Source organism: Marmota marmota, unplaced genomic scaffold (assembly GCF_001458135.2).
Source record: "Marmota marmota marmota unplaced genomic scaffold, marMar, whole genome shotgun sequence".
Lineage (NCBI taxonomy): Eukaryota > Metazoa > Chordata > Mammalia > Rodentia > Sciuridae > Marmota > Marmota marmota.
This window is the reverse complement of record NW_025999842.1, coordinates 14296939-14315645: the sequence shown is the minus strand read 5'-3', so window position 1 is coordinate 14315645 and position 18707 is coordinate 14296939. Positions and strand designations below refer to the sequence as shown.

The 18707-nt window shown below is 31.4% G+C and overlaps 1 protein-coding gene across 6 annotated transcripts in view; it reads left to right on the top strand.

The window, feature by feature from the left end:
* The window catches only part of Epha7 (EPH receptor A7), a 174145-nt gene that overhangs the window by 52964 nt on the left and 102474 nt on the right, over positions 1–18707 (top strand). For all 6 annotated transcript variants that reach the window (XM_048810358.1, XM_015498209.2, XM_015498201.2 and 3 more), the window contains exons 4-5: positions 6358–6513; positions 7342–7677. In XM_048810358.1, the coding sequence (XP_048666315.1) occupies positions 6358–6513; positions 7342–7677 (492 nt within the window). The remainder of the gene's footprint in view (positions 1–6357; positions 6514–7341; positions 7678–18707) is intronic.

The window sequence follows — 18707 nt, the reverse complement described above, 5'->3', positions numbered from 1 at the left end:
AGCTAGTCAGATATTCAATTACAACCATTTTTATATAATGAATAAAAAATCTCTCCCAAATATACACATAGTATTGATGAAAAGCTGTTTCTTTTACATTATAAAATTACTATTCATTCCTCAGATAACATATAAACTATTATTTACACAACTCTAAAAGTACACACCACATTAATAAAAGAGTAACAACAATGCACTGACATTGTTTCCAAGTTTTTAAATTACTGTCAGGTAATTTTTTTGAACCTGGATACAACTTTATAAAAATAGCTCAATAGTATACATGTTAGAAAGATACAGTAATTTAGATAAGATTTGCTATTTTATTAATGTTTTTAAATGTTCAGATTCAAAGTAACATTATTAACTGGGTTTGTTATGAAAGCTCAGTTGAAATGTAATTCGCATACCATAGAGTTCCCCTATTGAAGTGTACAATTTAATGGTTTTTAGTAGTCATAGAATTGTAGGATCATCACTACAAATCAATTTTAGAACATTGACATCACCCTGAAAATTAACCCTGTACTCTCTAACAGTTCCTTGCCGTTTTTCCTTATATATTCATCTCTAGACAACCAATAATCTATATTCTATACGTATAAATTTTCCTATTCTGAATATTCCATGTAAATGGAATCATACAGGATAGACTCTTTTATGATGAAATTCTTTTGTGCAGTCAGTTCTCAAGGTTCATCTGCTTTACTATGTGTCAGTGTGTTTCTACTTTTCATTGGCAAATAATAGTCATCCATTAGTTGATAGATATTTGGGTTGTTTCTACTTTCTATCTGCTATGAATATTCCCATGTGAGGTTTTGTATAAATATATATTGTGATTAGTCTTACATATACCAAAGATTGGAATTGTTGATTCTTATATTAACAAGTTTTGGCCTTTTGAGGAAAACTACCAATCATTTTCAAATTGGGTATACTATTTTATATTCCCACCAGCAGTGTAGGAACTTTCTATTTCCTCTTTATTCTATCTAGTATTTGCCATTTGCTTTTTTATTATAGTCATCTTACTAAATGTGGTTTTGGTTTGCACTTTCTTAATGGCTAATAATGTTGAGTGTCATTCTGTGTGCTTATTGGCCATTTGTATATCTTCATGGAGAAACATCTATTCAGATTTTTTCACCTACTTTTTGATTGGCCTATGTATGCATTTTAATTTTGGTGTTGCTATTTTTCTTGCCATTTTAATTCATTAACATTCTTGATGTTATCTCATTTTACCTTAAAGTTTCATCTTGGTGACATTTTATTATCATTTACCTTTAGAGGCTGATAGTTTTAAGAAGAGATCTGGAACTTCCAGGATGTTGGTTCTGAACACCTGGAAACCTTTTGAAATATAGAAATGTTCAGACTCAGTAATGGTTTAATGATTAATATTGAGTCAAAATTATATATATATATATACACACACACACACACACACAGACATGCACACACACATACTGGAGATTAAAATCAGGGGCAGTTAACCTGTAGGCCACATACCCAACCCTTTGTTATTTTTATTTTTCATTTTTAGACAGTGTCTTGCTAGGTTGCTGAAGCTGGCTTTGAACTTGCAATCTTCCTGCTTTAGCCTCCTGAGGGGCTGGGACTACAGGCATATACCACAGCACCCAGCCAATAATGCCTTTTCAAAGATTCACTGATGTGGAAGCTATGGAGAACAGCCAACTAAGATATAGATAATCAGAGTACTCTTGTCCAGAATAATGACAAGGATGTTGGTAATAAAAGTTGAAGCTTAAGATTTTTAAAAATTGAGAGCCTGTTGAGTACCAGCAAGTAATTTTTGTTTTAACTGTATAAGAAATCTACAATTACATAGAATTTTTAGGACAAGACTGTGGGAAGGGAATCATTATAAATAATAATCACATAGGATGTCACCCAAGCTTACCCATATGAACCAGGGAACCTCTGATTATTTGCATCTGCATTTAGAAGGGATGATTAATTTTACCTAATTATGTACCCCAGATGATTGGAAATTACTATGCAGCTTTTCAGATGGTCTTTAGATTGTTCAGTTAGAACAGAGTAGTTGTGACAGTACCATGATTGTCCAATTGACTGCCTGAAGCCTTTACAGACTCTGAGGCCAGATAGCTGTCATTTTAATACTTGTTATGCATTGAAGGCAATAACCTTTAATAACATTGAAGGTGGAATATAGGATTGTTAGAAGAATTCAATAGAGAATTATCATACAAACTTTTAGTGTAAGTTTTCTTACATACTAAATATTTTGCATTCAGAATTTTGGTGCAGTATTATTATTCTTAGGTCATTAAGGGAAACTCTCTTGCCTTTTGTTTTCTTCTATAAAGAATTTAAATCCCAAATATTACTTTAATCAATTCAGTTATATAAGGACAAGGTATTCTTATTTAGAAATAGTTTAATATAATCATAATAAGCTATACTTTTCACAGTAAATCTTGCAGATCTTTTAGTGTGCTACAATGAAGTATATTAGATTATATTATAGTGGATGACATTGTTACTGTCTATTATACAGAAGTTTCACGTGTTTCCTAGATTCTCTCTCTACCCCTTTTTTATGGTTTTTCATTTAAAGAACAGAATAAGCAGTAACTTGCTTACCATGTGAAATCTGACAAGATTACAGTTCGTGGCTCTGGAATAACAAATTTATTTTATGTATTCAGGCCCCAAAGACTAAAGAACAACCAAATATGTAAATGTCAGGCCTTTGTGTTCACACAGAAAGATAGTATTATTATATAACAGGGGGGAGATATTTTTTTTTACAAAAGTAATTAAATATTTGAAAGAAATTACATACATATTCCCAATTTTCATCAATATAGCACAATGTTAATACTAAAACAATATGTAGATTAAAAAAATCAAAAAGCATCCAAAGGCAGGAAATTGAAATGTTACATTTCTTATTTTACTTTACTGTCGTGAGTGTGCTACATCAATTAAAAGTTGCTTCAAGTCCAAGTGCTTTGAGCAATTTGAGAAATACAGCAAAGGATGAAAAATTTGTAAGGCTGCTGTTGAACAATTCCTAGAAAGTTTTTCTTATATACTTAATAATTACATGTAAAGGGAATTTATCTTTGAGGATTTGGAAGACATTTACGTCTAAAGACTTTTTCCTAATAATTTCTAGAAAACCTGCTGCATTTATACAGGGGAGAAATTGCCTGGATTTCCATGAAGATTTTTTTGGTTCAGCTGGAGAGCTGATCTAATGCTTCCTTATGTGTATGGCTCTCAGATACGCCGCTTCACCCGGTTTCTCTCATTGAGTATTGGCCTCAAGCTCTTTTGTGTGGATATCTTATCACAATTTCTAATTTTAAGAACATCTGTTACTTGCTTCCCAAGACTTCTACCACCCAATTGCTCAGTATTATTCTAAGAGACTCAGCTTTTGTCTTCACATCTTCTTGGCTTCACTTTTAATACTCCTGCTCCAAAGTTTTGTACTTATTTTTAATAACTCTGAATTGGTAGTTTCTTTAGAGGTTAAAATGAAAACTGGCTCATTACAACTTATAATTTTCTATATTAACTCAACAGAAACAGAATATTACTTTAAAGAAAAGAAGTTCAAGACTTTTCTGGTATTGCTATTGTCTATTTAATGATAGCTGCACATGTACTCCATAATTTTGCAGGTAGTAATCAGTGCCAAAATTCATGGTAGAATTGAGAATGCCTATTTAATAGCACTTCTTAAGGTGTGCCAGGATATTATTTTATAGTTTTCTAAGTTAAAATAATAGCTTTTAAATTAGTGGAAATGCATGGTAAAAGATAATAAAAATTCATTGAAAATTATTTTAGAGTTACAAAGCCCTTGATATCCATTAAATAAATGCCAAAATTTGGCTGATTCTATAGTGAATAGCTTATAGTTGTCAGTAGTCCTGTGTCTTAAATCCAATTTTAACATAGTCATGTGGAATTATTTGAAGAACTCAGGTTACTTTTTATTCAAATTTGTATTCCCATCTGTTAAAAGGAGAAGAAAATTTAATGTAATTGGAAAATTGAGTGATAAGAGTTTCATATTTCTCAACAGTAGTTATCACATATATGGAATATATATGCATATATGTGTGCATAGATATTTTTGAAATCATTTAAGTTAAACATTAAATGAACTCCCTAATTCATTGGGAAAATGGAGACTTGCAGTTGCCTTTACTAAGAGGCTTTTATTGGTGATTCCATTGGAAAGCAGTAATTTTCTTCATACTAATTGTGGAAACCTACCTAATAAATGTCAAATCATATTGTCATTGTGGTTCCCTGGTTCTCTGCTCCCTAACCTCCCTAAAAAATAAATAAATACACATATAGTCTAATAAAATACACACATGGTGTATCTTTTCTTTTTTTTCTCATTGTTTCTGTTCTGTGTCTCCTTTCATTCTCAGACCCTAAAATTTCAAACTTCAGGTTGTAAGTAAAGCATTACTTTCTCTGATTTTTGGCATAGGATCTTTGATCTTTGGCACAGGATCTTTAATCTTTGAATATAGATAATACATAAAATAAGATATGATGGATATTTAAAGAATAAAGATTTTTCATCTTGAGAAATCTAGCCAAATCCTTTGTCCCTCCCCTTAACCAGTCTCTAATGTGGCAAGATCCCATCTGTAGGTGTTATAGTTTTGTTATCGTACTTTTATAATTTATCTAATTATTTTCTCTTAGATTTATAGTAATTGCTACTGAGAATATGTGAAGAGGCATGATGCTTCTTCATCTAATTTGTTTGTAATTGTTATACATTTGTATGAATTTTGAGAAGCCAACAAAAGGTAGTTAGCAAAGTGGCTTCTGATCACAGCACTGGATTATGCATTTACAATGTAGTGGTGGTAGTTCTGCATATCTAAGTGTCTATGTATCTAAGAGCTATATATCTATGTTATCTATCACACTATAACTCATTTTAATTAAATTTCTCTAAGTTATGTAACTTTGATCATGTAAAATAGTCTTCTTAGAGCATAAATAATGATTTTGAGCTCTCAGATATATTAGAATTATGTATTAATTATTCAACATATAAGCAAAAGTAAAGAATGACTAACATTTTTTCTGGATATTATGCCATCTTAAATCATCTCAAAAAATTGATAGGATTTTTCCTACTTCCCACCCTATAAGAGTGAAAATGTAATTAATTTTCTGACTAGTGCCCAAGTAAAGGACATTAAATAAACTTGCCAATAATAAGTTAAAATTTAAAACTGAGTTGTTAAAAAATATTCACTACCTCTTCTTTGTGGATATGATTTATTGTTTTATTAAAATTGATGATCACAAATACTTAAAAGATATTCATTTAATAAATATTAAGGGTATACCAAATTTATTTAATATATTCAATGTAGAATATCATCAACTAATAAAATAAAAAATAATGAAAAAATTCAACATGCTTATTTTTTAATTGAAGATAAACATAAATACATAATATGCAGGGATATGAAATCATACATGGATAGCTAATTTAATATCAAAATCTAAGTAAATATGAGCAGCTTCATTAGGAGGTGGCAAACATCAGTATCTCAGTTCACTGCTAAGAGCAGTTGCTGGGTCAATGTGACTAAACCCTTAACCTCTCTTAGCACAGGAGAGAAAAGGTTATTATATCTCTAGCGTGGATGACTTTCCCTATTTCTGGTGGTTTAGCCATCTGCTAGACATAGGATTTTGTTATCTTTTGTAACAAAAGCCACTCACATGTGGAAAACAGCCTGCTTGATAACTTGATGGTTGAAATTATATCTCAAAGTTCCTGAGAAGTTGGGTACAGATAGATCTGTCATATTTAGGTGAAAGATTTTACATCTTATTACTACTTTGTTAATTAATATTATACTAGTATTTTTTAACGCAAGCCAAGTTAACACCTTAATAAGTTAATTTACAGCTACAGGAGACTAAGGAAACATAACTTTGAATGTGCTAGTGTAGACTGACAGCATCAATTATTGCTGAAATCAAAGTTAAATTTGACTTAAATATCTGCAGTAAATATTCTAAGATTTTCTCTAAATAAATTAGGCTAGTGTTCAGTTTTGCACTGTAGACTTTGGACTATTGCCAAGTAAAGGTGCAATTTCGGCTGTATCATTTTGTTTCCATTATTTTGTTTTAAGATGTATTATAACATTGAGTTATTGACATATACTAAAACATATCTTGAAAAACTTGTTTTTATAAAACAAATTTGATACTTTATTCTTGGCTAAATGTCTCTATTTTATTTAAACACTGTATTTACTCTTATGTTCCTATTTTCACTTTCTCTTGCTCACCCAGCCTGTGGCCGTGGGTTCTACAAATCTTCCTCACAAGATCTTCAGTGCTCTCGTTGCCCGACCCACAGTTCCTCTGATCGAGAAGGATCCTCCAGGTGTGAATGTGAAGATGGGTATTATAGGGCTCCATCTGATCCACCGTATGTTGCATGCACAAGTAAGTTCATGATGTGAAATTAATAAAGGGCTTTCAGAGCCCTTCCGTTTAGTTGTGGAATGACTGAAAAAGCTATTGAATTTGTAAAAAAATTTGTTAACTGTTCTTAAATATTCTGGAAACTTTCCATGAACTAAGTTAAGTAATATAAAATAGGTATATCATATCATTTTCCATGTAGTATTCATTTCTCCAAAATTAGGATATATTTTTATAACATTTTCACATGTACTTAATAGAAATCATAAAATTAAAAGTTCTTAGAGCCTTGAAGGTATATGAAATGTGATTAAAATTAATGTTTTCTGAATTAAAATCACATTGCTAAATAGAGCAAATCACACATTGGTGTTTCTATTAAGAGTGTTTTAGAGGCCCAAATCCAAAGCCAGTCCTGCACATTACTATAAATTATTCCTGAGCACATTATGAATGAATAAATATTTTTTTCTGTTATACGGTTAAAAGGAAAACTATTTTTGAACAACCGCACAACTGTTTTTCTAGGTGCCTTAACTGTTCTTTTTTTAATTGCTTGGAAGAAAAATAGCTAAAGACTGTGGCAAAAGTACAAAGACAGTTGTTATCCTGTTTTCATTTTGACATATTAAATGGAAAATAAATAAAGTCTCTTGCCAAGTGAATTCAAGGAGGCTTTTATATAGCTTCTCTAGTAAAGGTAGTGAAATGTTTATTGTGAAAGAAAGCATTTCAGCTAGTTTCCTCTTTGGTAATTGGGCCACTAGCTTAATAGTCCCACATAGATTTTGTTTTTCATTTTGTTTTCTCTATTTTTGTTTATTTGTAATTTACTTTTGGTTTCTAAAGGGCCTCCATCTGCACCACAGAACCTCATTTTCAACATCAACCAAACCACAGTAAGTTTGGAATGGAGTCCTCCTGCAGACAATGGGGGAAGGAACGATGTCACCTACAGGATACTGTGTAAGCGATGCAGTTGGGAGCAGGGCGAATGTGTGCCCTGTGGGAGTAACATTGGGTACATGCCCCAGCAGACTGGATTAGAGGATAACTACGTCACTGTCATGGACCTGCTAGCCCATGCCAATTACACCTTTGAAGTGGAAGCTGTGAACGGAGTTTCTGACTTGAGCCGATCCCAGAGGCTTTTTGCTGCTGTTAGCATCACCACGGGTCAAGCAGGTATGTTTTGTGTTTGTCTTTATGGAATGAGCAATGTGTATGACTGTATAAATAGGGGTTCTAGCTTGTATATTTACTTAACACTGCTTGATTTCTCAGCTGGTTGATTATTTACACCTTTAAAGTTTTTCTCCTGTTGCCTATTAAGCCATTACTGTACTCATTAACATCTCCATAGATCTTGCCTGAGAAATAAAAGGGGATAAGTTGTAAACCAGTTGAGACTGCTATTAAATCAAACAACTTTTTTGAAAGCTCTAGAGAAAAGTGAAAATATTGGTCAAAATGAGGTAAAGGGATGTTTCTCACATTTTTACCTGCTTATAATCATAATCTACATATAATTAGGAATAATGAAAAGAGTTGGCTTACTGTCTCACATAATGTTAATAAGCCCTATTTTACTGCATAGAATATAATATTTATAATATATGACAAGCCTGCATTTAAATATTCATGAGGGGATTTTAAGTTCATCAGTAGATTTGTGATCATATGAATGTCCACAATATTGGAATAAGTACTTGGCAGATATATGGGTTTCAAAGAAATGGTAATGATAATTGTGAACTTGTAGCTTAGTATAAAGTAGTTTTTATTTTTTTACTGGAATTTGAGGTGTTCTCCCTAGTCATTCTTTGTTGTGGTTAAGCATTTTCAGGGAAATACACACTTGGAAGGAAGTTTCAGAATCAGGAGACTTCCTAATCTTCAGAAAATCCTTATTACTTCAGCAAGTTTCAGAAATCAACCTTTCTCAATCTTTGGAAAAATTCTTGTGGCTGAAGGATGAGGCTCTGTAGTAGATGTAGCCAAGTGTTGTCTTACTGTCTTAAGTGAAGATGGACCTAGACTAGAGTAGGAGTTGTGTGGGCTTCCTGGTTTGGCTTATCATGAGGTCTTCTTGGTCTTTGGCTGTCAATCTTAAACCGACCAGTATTATCCCAAATTCCTGGACAAGTACAAATCTAGTCTTCATTTCTATGCCAATTTTAACAAAATGTTGCCTCTTTAAATTACATCTGCAAAAAGAAGACTGTATTTTCTCATGGACAGATGAGTGGGTTCTTATTCTAAAGGTTTCATTCTGATATTTATTTTAAAAGACTGTTTCACATCAGATCTCCCATGTAAGAGCAGAGATCAAACATAGAAACTTAAGATTTTAGTAACTCAACAAAAGAAATAGCTGAGGCTGAGTTAACTGACGTCTGAACTTATTCATTTTGCAATGATATTTACATGGTTTTCTATTAAGATGCTTTTGTTAGTAGATATTTTCACCTGTGTTGCATTATATTGAAACTTGTCATCATAAATTTATAGTGAGTGGGTTGAAGCATTCTAGGTTTGTGACATTGACTTTAGGGCTATCTTTTGGAAGCATTAATAGAAACTCTTGGGTCTATTTAACTAGAATAACTTTGTTTTATTCCTATTAATACCAAGAAGTAATTTTTTAATTTTTAAATATGACCTGAAGATATTAAACTGATACCACAAATAGAGTTTGTAAAATATTTTCCTTTGTTTTGGGTCTCTCTTCTTGCTCCTTAAGTGTCTGTTGCTTAATTTTTCAAGTTAATACAGCATGGGCTCAATAGGTCATAGATTTTCCCTAACTTCTCCTATCAAACATTTCACAACAGTAAGGTAAAATATCTTTGAGTGTTGATGCTTTGCAGAGTAGGAACAAACTTAGGTACAACTACATCACAGTGAATCCCATTATGCTGTATGATTAATATACACTTAGAAAAGAAAAGAAAAAAATAGATTTGGTAGTTTTGGTCTTTTTTTCCCCCCTTTTGCTTTGCTACTTTTGGAGGGTTAATTTAAACATGAAAAAAAATTCGATTATGAAAATAACAGTACTGTAAATATAAAAAAATTGAATAATGCACTTAAAATGAGTGAATTTTGTGCTTCGTGAGTTATAACTCAAAAAAATAATAGGTACATGTGATAAGCATAACAACTTTATAGAAAGGAAAAAATATAAAAAAGGGTTAAAAATTAGGTATGTACTTTTATTATGAAATATTAATTCATGATTGCCTAGACTCTACTATCTCTCAAATGCTAAAACCCATGAATTTATACTAACTTTTTTGACTTTCAAAAAAGAAGCACATAAACAAGACAGTCTATGTGATAATTTTATTATAATTTGATTAGTATATTATGATTTTACATAATGGTATTTTTAAAAGATTATAGAAAAAATTGGCATACATTGTTGAATGTCATTCTATTCCATTTATATATTTCCTCCTAACACCAATTTTTTTTTTCTTTTTAAAAGGAGGGATGATTTGGAATTTTGTCCAAGTTTATGACTATCCAGAAAACCTATATCATCTTTGAGATCCTCATTCTCCATGAAGCAAACAGCATCACTTAAACCTAGTTTATGCTGCCATTGCTTTGATTATGAATTTATAACTGGATATTTGGTGATTCACTTCATCAGCAATCCACTGATGCCTAGTATAAAAAGGCTTATTAAGTGTATCTCCATGGGTCTGGAAAAAATTAAGAGTAAGGATAGAAAATAATTGGCCAGTGCTTGAGAGATACTGTGTATACTTTTTCTTTTGGAACTACATTGAAGGAGGGAGAAATTGATTTTTGATTGACCTATAAACAATAAGACTATTATCTGTCACCAATTATCTTAATCAATACTTTTAAGTTTAAGATGAGACTCATACAGAAGCATACTATGTGAATATTCTGGTACATAAGACCGAATTTTCTGAAACACATATTTTTTGATGTTGTTTTATTAGAAATTATATTCTAATAATTAGAAATTATATGAATTATTAAGGTGGGTGTCACAGACATCAAGCTTATGTACATTGGAGTTACTTTTTACCTATGTAAATGAAGAGGAAATCATATGCATTTGATTTATGGCATTATGATCTTCATTCTTTTTTACATTTGAAGGCTCTCTTAAGCAAATACATAGGAATAGTAAGGACTATTTAAATTGTTAAGGACTATTGACTGCTACTTTTTATTTGTTTAGTCTTCCTTTTTTGAGATAGACTGGTGCCTGCACTGGTTTTGAACTCCTAGGTTTAAATTGTCCTCCTCTTAAGAGAGTATCTGTGTCTCCTCTTGAGTAGCTGAGACTATAGGTGCTTGCCACTGCACCTGGCTGAATGCTATTTTTACAGACTAATTCAGACAACCATACTAACTATTGAGGGGTGAAACAACATCAGGGAATGCTGAGGACATGAAAGCAAAGAACAGTCCTTCATTGTGAGTCCATACTGCAGCAGACATGCGCTTACATACAAAAGTAATAATAGTACACTTGACTGTATGTAATACATATTGAGTGAAATACAGAAGCGTTGAAGATAGGTTTCTTTCTGTGGTTAAAGAGGAGTTACAGAAAAAGATGCCAGTTGATCTGGAGTTTCAGGATGGATATAGTTTTGCCATATGAAGGACAGTAAGTCATACTCTAGATCATTAGGAGAAACATGCTGTTCACCCAATTATGAGATTGTAACTTTGATTAAAAACCTTCCACAGACCAAGTGCTGTAGTGCACAAAAGGTTTGCAAAAGTATAAAGTTATTAAAAAAAGATCAATAACTGAAAATTATTACTTCTTTCTGTTATATTTTTGTTCACTCTAAAATTATTTAAGCAGTTCAACTTTTTTTTTTTTTAACATTGTTAGTAAAGACGATGCAAAATTATACAATGTGATCTCTCCCAAAAGGAACTTAGGGGATTTTCAGTTATCTTCCACATCAGAAACCGTGTCATGTTTATATGTGTTACCACCATCTAGCTTAATTCTTTCCACATGCAAACTGTAAAAAGAATGTTGTGTAATTAAAACCAAAGGGAAACCTATTCATACACAAGAAAAATTAAATGAATATACAAGTGTGAAAACATTGAGACAGTGTTCAAAAAGACATAGTTTGATGTTAGCTAACATAATCACATGATTTTAGATAAGTTACTTCTTTTGAACTTCAATTTTCTCCTGATATAAATGGCAAAATAGTTTTTGACTCTGTATATTATAAAAGCTGTTTGTGACTCAGTAAACTTTATAGTTATTAAAGCAAAAATAGTGTGTGTGTGTATGTATATACACATATATATAGTATTATAAAAATCATAATAGCAATAACAATTACTGTTTACTGCACACATACTATGTGCCTGATACTTTTTAAGTGTATACTTGAAAAGAGTGTCAAAATTGAGTCACCTAACTTCTAAGGCCTCATGTAGTCTCCTAGACAATAAAGAGGCATAAGATAATATAAAACACCTTGTCTTTCAGACATAACAAATGGACAAATAATGATGCAATACTAATTGTATTGTTATTCAATAGAGAAGTCACTGCAAATTTTTAAATAGCTGTGTAGAGTGTGTGCATATTCTATACTTTTTAGTGGGATTAATAACTGCTAACATGCTCTGAAAGCTTTGAGAAGGAATTAGAATGAAAATTTAACACTCCCTGAAAAGGATATGGATGGTTTCTCAAATAGGCTTTCCCACAACCAAATACGTAGGTGAAGTTCATTAAGGGGAACATTTGGGATCAACATCATCAGAACAAAAAAGGAAGGAAACAAGACTAAGCAGAGGGCAAATCTAGCTGTAGTGTTGTCTCTTTGGAATCTGCAGCTCTCTCTATGGGGAACTCTCTACCTGTAATGAACTTTTAGGTTGTCCTGACTTGAAATAACCTCTGCGTTGTCCAGATCTAAGTTGAAGAATTTAATAGGAAGCACAAGGTGTTATTTTTATGATGAAAACCATTCTAAAGGGGCAAGGAATGGAGGTCTGCTTTCTGGCAGGTATCTCAGCACCGGGGCAAAGAATTTCTTCTTTCCTCCAACAGGAAGAATGTGGCCACTATATCCCAATATCCATTATAGATAGTTAAATCGTAAAAAAAAAAAAATAAATAAGGGGGGCAAATTTCAGGAAAGAGAGGTAATGATATAAGCTGGAAAGTGAAAAGAGTTAGTGGGGGAGTTTATTTTTAGGCAATCAAACCTTTCTGAGAGATACTAGGGGAAAGCTGGATGCTTTGGAATAGGCAAATACATAAATTGATCTTGTTCAAATTTAACTTTTGCATATCTTCCACAGTACCTTTGATGTAGTGTTTATAGTAGTTTGTTTTAAAAATGATCTGTGTAGATTTAATTTCTGGACATATTCTGGAAATATGAGATAGCATCAGAAAATCTTCCACTATGGTATAGACATTCTAATTCTCTTCAGAGATCTATTGTCTCTCTAGGAGGAACAAAAAAACTGTTTTCATTCCCTTTTTATCAATTTTGTTGTGTATGAATAAATGGCTTATATGGCACTCACTCATTATATTAAATTTTGGAGTAAATTTGTGAAGTTAAGACAAATTCTGATACCATTTTACAGATTAAGAGTTGAGGTCAGGGCTGGGGTTGTAGCTCAGTGGCAGAGTACTTGCCTACCATGCATGAGGCCCTGGGTTCGATCCTCAGCATCACATAAAAATAAACAAAATAAAGGCAAAAAAGAAAAAGAGAGTTGAGGTGAGAGTGTGTGACTTTATAAGGGACACATAGTAAATCGTATAGTTGTAATCCAGATTGTTGCAATCAAGTCCACTGCTTGCTTAATTTGGATGTATTAAAAGTATTTATGTAAATATATCAGACTACTGTCTTAAATAATTTAGCTCTATAATCTATTACATAGGAATTTGCAAAATGATTCAGTCATCAGGAATAAGAACTACTAAGTGAAAAGAGAGCCTCCTATGAAGTATTATATTCTCAGGATATTAATAACAAATATAATTTCTGGGGGATAGGATGGGTAAACACAGTATTTTACATTTGCTTACAATTTTATTGCACTTCTAGAAACTTTAAAAATAGTCCTGCACATTTTAATTTGAATAATTTCCTTTATGCTTTTCAGTGCCAAGATCTGATTTCTCAGTTAAAATAAAGATTTATTTCAATTTTTCTTTTTCTTTGATTTGTGATGTTTATAAAATGTTCCAAATGAAATATAACCAGACAGTCATATGATATAACTTTATACAAAAGCAAAATTATACCCCAAAATACAGTAACAATGTCATCTCCTTTATTTGTCAGAAATAGCTTCATTCACATGAATTAATGAGTCAACTGTGACTATTTTTCTCATAAATTAACCCAGATCATCTCTTTTCAGTGATTTAAAGGGGACACACACAAAGTTATGTGTCATTTAAATGAAATGAATTGATTCCATTTCAGTTTGTATATTTTAATATTTCTTGGGTATTTATAAGCTTGATTTATTTTTATGGAAATATTATATTAAGAAAATATATTTTCTTCTTTGAGGGCATTTACTGATTATATAAAATAATATATAGCATGAGAATGTTGCTTAGTGGCAGAATATTTGCCCAGCATCCATGAGGTTTTGATTTGAAACCCAGCACCAAAAAACAAAACAACAAAAAAGACTAAATAAATAAATAAATTTTATATTAAAGTCAGCACTATTCATAGCATGAAGCAGATATAATTACTTTAGGTTAAAAATGATACACACACACTCACATACGCACCTTATAGAAACAGTATATCTGTTACCCAAGCATACATATAAATACCTGTGCCATCTGCAGCAGAAAAATCAGATAAGCTGATGATATGGCAAAAGCCTACAGTCCACCCTTGGGAAACTGAGGAAAGAGACAACACTTGAGCCCAGAAGTTTGAAACCAGGCTGAGAAACATAGTGAGAAACATCTTAAAGAAAGGAAAGAAAAAGTAAGATAAATTGAATATGATTCCTGTATAGTAAACTGTTCAAAACATCCAGTTCTGTGTTTATAGTCATGTTTTAAGGCTAAGGTCTCTGAAAGATCAGGATTTATTCTTGTTAATTTATGCCACTGGCCACAGGCCACAGTATTTTAGTAATTCTTATATTTTGATTAACAAAGTAGAGTCTTAGACTTATGAACTTTAATTCTTAAGTATAGAAATATTATTGTGGCACTACTAATTTAAATATATATATATATATATATATATATATATATATGCATTTATATTTTTTCTTTAGGGACTATTAGTAATTAAAACATATATATGTAAAGAAAGATCTTTTAGATAATACTTCAATAGAATTTAAGTAGCGGAAATAGAACCATGATGACATAGATATAAATAACTATTACCTAGTAAATGCTTGGTTCATGCTCACTACATATGTAAAATTCCATCTGCATAGACATCCTAAACTTATAATGCAAGTTTGGAAGAAAATTATTTTTTGTGCTATATGTTCCTAGAGTAACTATCATGTATATTTATAGCATTAATTATATTATTGGTTATAAATTTTTTTCTTCCCTGTTAAACATTATCTCTATCTTAGATCTATAACATATTGAGTCCAGGGTAGGTACTTTGGTCAATATTTGTTCAAAGAATATATAAATTCTTTGTATAATTAAATTTGTATAATTAAATTATAAAGTTGTTATTTAAACTATGCAATGAATATATAAGATAATACTTTCAAATATAGAAATTTTGTGAATTGATTCTTGAAACTACATATATATATATATATATTTAAAATATTAAACTGATATTTTACTCATAACTAGGTATTTAAGAAAAAATTTAGAAAGAAAGAATAAAGTGATCTGATTATAGAATATTAAAAACAAATAAACTTTGTGAAAATTTTATGATTATCCATATTTTCAAAATTTGCTGCAGATATAACCAGTTTCAATCTTAAACATGAACAAAAGGCCAATATTGGAGAGTCTTTTGATAATGCCCAGGACATATGGTGCCAGCTTTTTATACATCATTTTAATATCTTGGTAGTTTTTGTAATTTGGCATAGTTGTAGTTTTAATGTATTTCTAGTTTTTGTAGTTGTGTGGCAGGTTGAGTCTATGGCGCGTATTTGTGCTGTGATCGTTCTCAATTAAAATACATATAAGGAAATGTCTCTAAGCAAACCATGTTTTCACCCTTACATCTTCATCTTCCCATCCTAACTCCAGATTCCTGAGTCTTTGTATCTTTCTGAGATCTCAAATATTCCCTTTTCTGTTAATGTAAATATTTGTATTATACTATTTATGGTTATATTGGGGTTAGAGTAACAAGTGAATCTATGTATTGTTCAATGTCCTTTTAGACATTTGAAAGAAACCTATTGGATGTTTTAAGTAGCCTCTCACATTCTCAATTAATTAACCTCTATATCTTTTCTTAAAATTATTTGCTCTCAGAATTGCTACTATGTGAATAATGATGTTTAAGTATCTGGGAAACAAGGGCTAATTTGCAGTAACCCAGGTATATTGATATGGATGTAATTGTGTCTGACAAAAATCCAAATGTTGAAGATTTAACCCCCAATGTGACCATAGTTGGACATTGGATCTATAAGTCAGTAATTAAACTTAAATGAGAACATTGCATGAGGCACTGATCTGATAGTGTTAGTGACCTGATATGATGATACACCAGAGTGCTGTGCTCTCATCATTTTTCTCAGCTCTCCCACATACCCTGAGGAAAGGCTATATGAGCACACAGCCAGAAAACAGCTATCTATTAGCCAAGAAGAGAGGCCACACCAAAAATGAACACTGTTGGACCTAGTTTGGGGGCTTCTAGCCTCCAGAACTGTAAGAAAATAAAAATTTTAAGGCAAACTGTGATACTTTGTTATAGAAACTTACCAAAGTAATACAACTATTTATCCTTGAAAAAAATTGAATTCCATTCTTTTATGTTGAAGGTAAGAATTTTCAATATGCCTGAGATTAACTAAGGCATATAAACTGTTTTCCATAGGATAAGGAGGGAGAGCTGTATAAATTTTATGTATATCTGTGATTTTTCTTCCTAAAAAACTACTGAAGTTGCTTAGTACAGTGCACAGGAATAACCAATATCAACGTTCTGCTTTCAATATCCAAGATAGGTTTTTGTTTAATAGAATTTATTTATTATGTAGTAAATTATAGAAGATGCTGCATGGATTGTAGCAGAATATGCAATACAAAATTAATTATGCATTTTTGTCTCAGAATTTTCAAGCTTGAACAAGTTTGTCATATTCTTGGCAATTTTAATCTAGTAATGTGTACACATTTCTTAATAAGTCCTGTTTTTAAGATTTTCCTGTGTAAAAGTTTCTAGCTCTGTATTTTTGAGACTTAGATTTATAACTTGCTAAATTTAAGCTTCCTCTTTTAAGAAAATTCCAGGATCATTACACTGGAATAGTTCATAATGATGGAATTATGTAAAATAATTCTTCTAACATGTGTTGCCTTTAATAGAAGATCCTTCCTTTTGATACTGTGAATTTATTGGACAGAGTTTATAATAAAGTGAAATGAATTCACTAAAGTAATATTTATAGAGAAATAATCAATTTAATTTTAAAACAAAGTTTAAGTGAGATACAAAAATTCTGTATTAACTAAAATGCATCTGCCTAAACCACCCACTCTTTACTTTTGTGGGAGAAAATAAAAAAAATCAAGTTTATAGCAGAGACTTAAATAAAATATGTGAATCTTTTCAGGTTACAGTTTTTGTTCTATATGTATTGAATCCATTCTCCTTTTCTGAAGATACTAAGCTAATAAAAATAACAAGTAGCTTATATAATAGGATTACTATGCAAAATCTAAAATTAACATTTGTAAAAGGTTTCCAGTATGAGTTTAATCAAGTTGTAGTTTTTGCTTAGTCTTTCTTTGACTAAAACCAGTTACTTAAATTATTTAGTCCTGCTGTATAACTAGGTTTTTGATCCATTAGAAGTGAATTAGTTATTATATAGCAAGCTATCATGCCCAAAAGCAGTACCATTGTGGAGACAAAAATACAGTTTCAGAAAAATTACATTTAAGACCAAGAAATCAAAAAGCTGCATTTCAGAGAATGAAAAGCCAGTGGATATTAATTTCATACATCATTTATGTATAGACAAATATACATAATGTGAATTGGTAATGATGATGATAATAATAAAAACTTGGGCACATAAATTTGAAGTACATGAGTTTTCCTGCAGTCCCAATTCCTAGGCACTGCTAACCTGAACTATACACACCATTTTAAACCCTGAATCAGCTGAGGAACATTGCCTTGAGAAAAGAAGGAGATAATCTTTAAATTGATAAGCATTTAGTTGTTCTGTTTTCAGTACCAGTGTACTGAATGAGAGAGTAAGTGTTGATTATTTATTCCTTGCTTTGTTGGTGATGAATTGAAGCAAATTTGATTCAGACAAGCAATCCTGTGGAATGATGCAGAACCATCCAAAGAAAATATCTGTACTAATCCACCAATGCAGCAAATTAGAGCTACAAGGAAAAGACATTGATCCACGAGGATCGTTAACAGTTTTAACCAACTGAACCAAGTAATAGGGTAAAGGAGAGAACACTATCAAGATCCTGCTTTTCATATCTGTCAATTACAACTGCAAAAGCCTGACTGTGACTTGTTTCAATTTCAAATCATTTTTATGACTTTGGTTCCCTTTGCACTATTTGAAGGAAAGAACAAGGATCAATGAAGAGGTAAAGAGTGAGAGAAAAATTATCCAAATTATCTGCACTTAATTTACAAAGAGGTCAATCACAAAAGGAGAGATAATTGCTGTAACCCAACAAAATTAATCGGGAACAAGTCAGAGTGGATGATATATGTCCTGTGGCAAAGTACATGGGAGAGATGTACGTACAGACCTGGAGCTGTTTGCCTTAAGACACAGTGGCTACAGAGGAGATTTGTGAAGAACAATTAGCATAGCTTTAAAGTATGCGGTTCTTAATTATCCATAGCATGTTGACATCAGATAATTAGTGTCCCAATTTTTTAATAATATTTGGTCATTAACTTTAGCTTATAGAAAGAGGCAAATCATAGAGCATAGCATTCATATTGGCAATTGTGTATGATAATAAAAATAAACATACT